The sequence below is a fragment of the Electrophorus electricus genome, chromosome 18 (genome assembly GCF_013358815.1).
Source record: "Electrophorus electricus isolate fEleEle1 chromosome 18, fEleEle1.pri, whole genome shotgun sequence".
Classification (NCBI taxonomy): Eukaryota; Metazoa; Chordata; class Actinopteri; order Gymnotiformes; family Gymnotidae; genus Electrophorus; species Electrophorus electricus.
In genome coordinates, this window is record NC_049552.1 from 2,734,004 (window position 1) to 2,738,332 (window position 4,329).

At 42.6% G+C, this 4,329-nt stretch overlaps 1 protein-coding gene across 1 annotated transcript in view; it reads left to right on the top strand.

Annotated features, from left to right (window-relative positions):
• The window catches only part of npy8br (neuropeptide Y receptor Y8b), a 14,807-nt gene extending 12,655 nt beyond the window's left edge, over positions 1–2,152 (top strand). Inside the window, exon 2 of the mRNA XM_027027243.2 lies at positions 1–2,152. This exon is cut by the window's left edge and continues 1,039 nt beyond it. Coding sequence (XP_026883044.2) covers positions 1–208 — 208 coding nt within the window. The 3' untranslated portion in view covers positions 209–2,152.
• The last annotated feature ends 2,177 nt before the right edge of the window (positions 2,153–4,329 follow it).

Genomic DNA, 4,329 nt, shown 5'->3' on the forward strand with positions numbered 1-4,329 from the left:
CCCCGTCATCTACGGCTTCCTCAACAGCAACTTCCAGAAGGAGCTGAAGGCCCTACTATACCAGTGCCGCTGCTGGGGGGCACCGGAGAGCTACGAGAGTTTCCCCCTGTCCACCGTAAGCACAGACACGACCAAGTTCTCTGTCCTCAGCAATGGCTCCGTCAACGTCAGCGTCTTGCAGCAGCAACAGGACAAAGAGTGTTTATAAGCAAATCTGCGACAAGCGTTCCCCTGGTTAGTTTACGACCTTCATGTAAGCTGATTTGACGATTCAAAGCGGTTCCAGGTCCATTGAACGTCATCCTACTCTGAAGCAGCACTCATCATGGCCCGCGCATAGTCATCGGATTACTGCATTTCTATTGGCCGGTTTGGGAATTGACAGGCCTGTCATTGGTGGAAACCAGTGGAAGAAGAACAGCAGCTTGTGGTGAGGAAGGAAAACACTTGTTCACAGAAAGCCTCCTCATGGTGTCCGACCTCCCTGTAAAGAAGATGGAGGAGTTTTCCTTTATCAGAAGACCAAGCTCCCACGTGGGCAGGAGAGGCTGGAGGTCTTCACATCCTTGCGAGCTGTCTCACGCTGTCGCGCTGACCAGACGTGGAGATGGACTGGTATATTGAGCTAGCAGCATACATAGCCTAAAGATGACCTTCATAAATTAATCTGTGTAAATACTGGACCATGCCTACAGTGGTATTTTAGAATATTTTGATATTCTGTGCTAATAATAGGCAGATTATGTCCTGTTGCTGTAGTAATATTTAGAAGCCAAAAGTAGTAAGATTTCTGTCATGGTTTTGTCCGTAATGAGAGACCACATAGATCCTAACAGACTTGCAGTATTTGGGAGGACAAACACATAAACTTCATAACAAGAAAACAGGATATGACAACGTCACTCCATAGTTTAAAAATAGGATTGCAATATGTAACCAGTAAACACTTGCTTCAAAAGTGGACCAACCAGTAATGTCTAATGTAAAAACATAATGTATACAACAGAGACGTAATTGTTATAGCTCAGTGTGACTCTAGAGAGCTGCACGACAAAGATCTCAGTTGTAGCACGCTCTTTGTCTCGGTCACCTGGGAACCTTTAAGCACTTTTAGGGAGCTAAAATAAAGCTAGATTTTACACAGATTGTTCAGCTTCTTTTTCAAAGGCAGTAGAAATACCCAAACGCTCGTGTACCGTGCTAGAGTCCTGTGTCGTGATGCATATTATTTCAGACTGTGACGAATGGCTTTGAAGTACAGTGAGCTCTTTAAGTCAGAATCCGCTACCAAGGACTGATTAGATTTCAGAAAGGATTAAAACCGAACAGAAATGTTTAATCAGCTGAGTTTACACGATTTAAAACTGAAACTTCCTTTTCTGTTTGATAAAACTGTGTATGAAGTTAAAATATACCCGCATGTGCGCGTTCGTGTCGGCGCATGAGCGCTTATAGCCTCGTGTCAGCTGTTAACACAACGCAAGCTAGTAAGACAACAAACACACAGCAAACATACACACAAACACAGTAAACATGTTCGGAAGACTGACCACAGAGTCCATGTTTATCATGTCTTTTGCACGTTGATGTATCATAGACATTCTAAGAATCCCATGAACTTAGTGAGGTTTTATACAGGCCAGATGAGAGTACCAGATTTATAGCCATAGATGCATAGATAAAGAGGTACAATGCGCAAACATAGTTATGTGTATTTAAGGATGATGTCAGCAAAGTTCTGTCTTTTATGGGCCTTTGCTGATTGGTGTTAGACATCAGAATATAATTAGCACTTTGTAAAATGCGAATATGTAATGATCTCATTTCAGTTGGTTTCATCTTTGCACACCTCTGGTAAAATTCAGATTTCTGCATGCTGAATCAACACATCTTAGTAGCACATTTCAACGTGATATTGGGTGTGACAGTGAATTGATGAAACATCTTTTCAGGTTGCCTATTGACTGCAACTGATTTTCAAAATCATTTTGTCAGATAAGACTGTTAGGAAGGAATGACTGTGCAGTCTCATTGTTTAAACTATTAAACGTTCCTGGTGTTGTGCAAAACGACAAATTCTACAGTGATGTGTTTTGTGTTGATGGTTTTGATTTTGGAATGTGTATAGTGAACATTAAAATGATTTAACCTTTGACTGATTTTTCCCCCTGTACACTGGCTACACCTTGGTGGGGAACCGTGGTGCGTCCAGAGTTCTCCAGCTGCAGGTTTAAATGGTCCATCATTTCTAAACTACTTCAGAATAACCGAGTAAGCACAAACACTATCAAAGCATTAAAAAGAACTCCAAAAAAGCACATTTCCTGTGTGAGGAAACATAATCCCAGACCTCTACAATCCGGAGAATCCCTGGGTTCACTGGGATGTTACAAAAACAAGCCATAACACACATTCACATACGCACAAGCGGTCTTGAGACCATCACACTCACACAGACTCTGTGCTTGTTGAATTTGACAGAGTGCCTCCAGCGCAGACTGTTTGTCCTGTCCAGAATCACAAAAATACAAAATGGCTTTGGGATGTTCAGAGTAGTTCTCAAGATAGTGCTGAAGTATTGTAGAGTAGTGTTGGGGTTATGGATAGATAGGGCTATAGTGAATTAAGGGTTAGGGTTAGAGTTAGGATAAAAGTTAAAGTTAGGGTTAATGTTAGGGCTAGGGTTAGGATCAGAGTTAATGTTAGGATTAGGGTTAGGGTTAAAGTTAGAGTTAATGTTAGGGCTAGTGCTAGGGCTAGGATTAGAGTTAATGTTAGGATTAGGGTTAGTCTTAAAGTTAGAGTTAATGTTAGAGCTAGGGTTAGGATTAGAGTTAATGTTAGGATTAGGGTTAAAATTAGGGTTAATGTTAGGGCTAGAGTTAGGATCAGGGTTAATGTTAGGATTAGGGTTAGGATAACAGTTAATGTTAGGATTAGGGTTAGGGTTAAATTTAGAGTTAATGTTGGGGCTATGGTTAGGATTAGAGTTAATGTTAGGATTAGGGTTAAAGTTAGGGTAAATGTTAGGGCTAGGGCTAGGATTAGAGTTAATGTTAGGATTAGGGTTAAAGTTAGGGTTAATGTTAGGGCTAGGGTTAGGATTAGAGTTAATGTCAGGATTAGGGTTAGGATTAGAGTTAATGTTAGGATTAGGGCTAAAGTTAGGGTTAATGTTAGGATTGGAGTTAGGGTTAGATCAGGGAGGCACCCTGTACAGTACACACGCTGTCCTGTTAAAAAAAGGTAGGCTTCAGTTTCTGAGAGTGGTTTGTTCACTTCATATCAATATAAGGGGCATATGAAGGCATCCTGTGGTTCTTGAATGTGACAGTGAAATGCAGGTATCAAAAAGCCACAGGACATGTTAGCCAGAGCTGCTTCACTCTCCTCAGAGCATCTGAACAAAGCAATGCTTCATGGGCTCAGATGGGCCAAAGTGGGGACCAGCAGCAAACATTCTCTCTGTCCTGTGGTGGCGAGAGCATACTCCTAGTGCTCATCCATTCATTTGCATATTTCCCATCAGCCTTGGGGGATGGGGTGGAGACATTATTTGATGATGCCCCTGTGTCTCCGAGCTTGTACCATGCGGGGTGGCCAGTTTGTTTGGGATGCAACCTCTCTCCAGCAGGGTCTGCAGTTTGGGAGTGCGTGAAGCTTGTATTTCAATCAAACTATTAAAGGGGTAGTGTTCCAAAGTCTCATGTCCACAAAGCCTGTTTATAGAGTTTCAGACTGGGATGTTCTCATTAAAATACAGTCTCTTATTAAATACAGGAAAATTACATTTCAACATTAGGTTTCCCCTCTCAAAAGATCACCAATACCACACAAACTCAGATTCCTTCATGGTAGTAGCAGTGAACAGGGGAAACAGCCGTGGCCTTCATTCTGGAGGTGTGGAATAATTAAAGTGGAGAATGATGGAGTGTGTGTGTGTGTGTGTGTGAGAGAGAGAGCGAGCCAGGAGGAAAGAGTGGGGTGAGATGACACACAGCCTGCTGCGTTTATCCTGATTTGTGAGGCCCTGCTGTGATTCAGATCTGCTCTACACTCGCAGGAGCTGTAGATGTCCGCCACATCAGTCACCAATCTCCAACCTGGCACAGAGCAAAATGAATAACACCTCTTCCACACACACACACACACACACACACACACACACACACACACACACACACATGTATGCTCTGGCACCAGTCAGGCAAGGGTGGGCCAGCCTCCAGTTGAAGTGAAAGTTCACTTGTAATGAGTGTGAAAACGATCTCTGCAAACCTCTGCTAAAGCTCACAGCAGTAAACTGACTGACTCTGAGATAACACACAC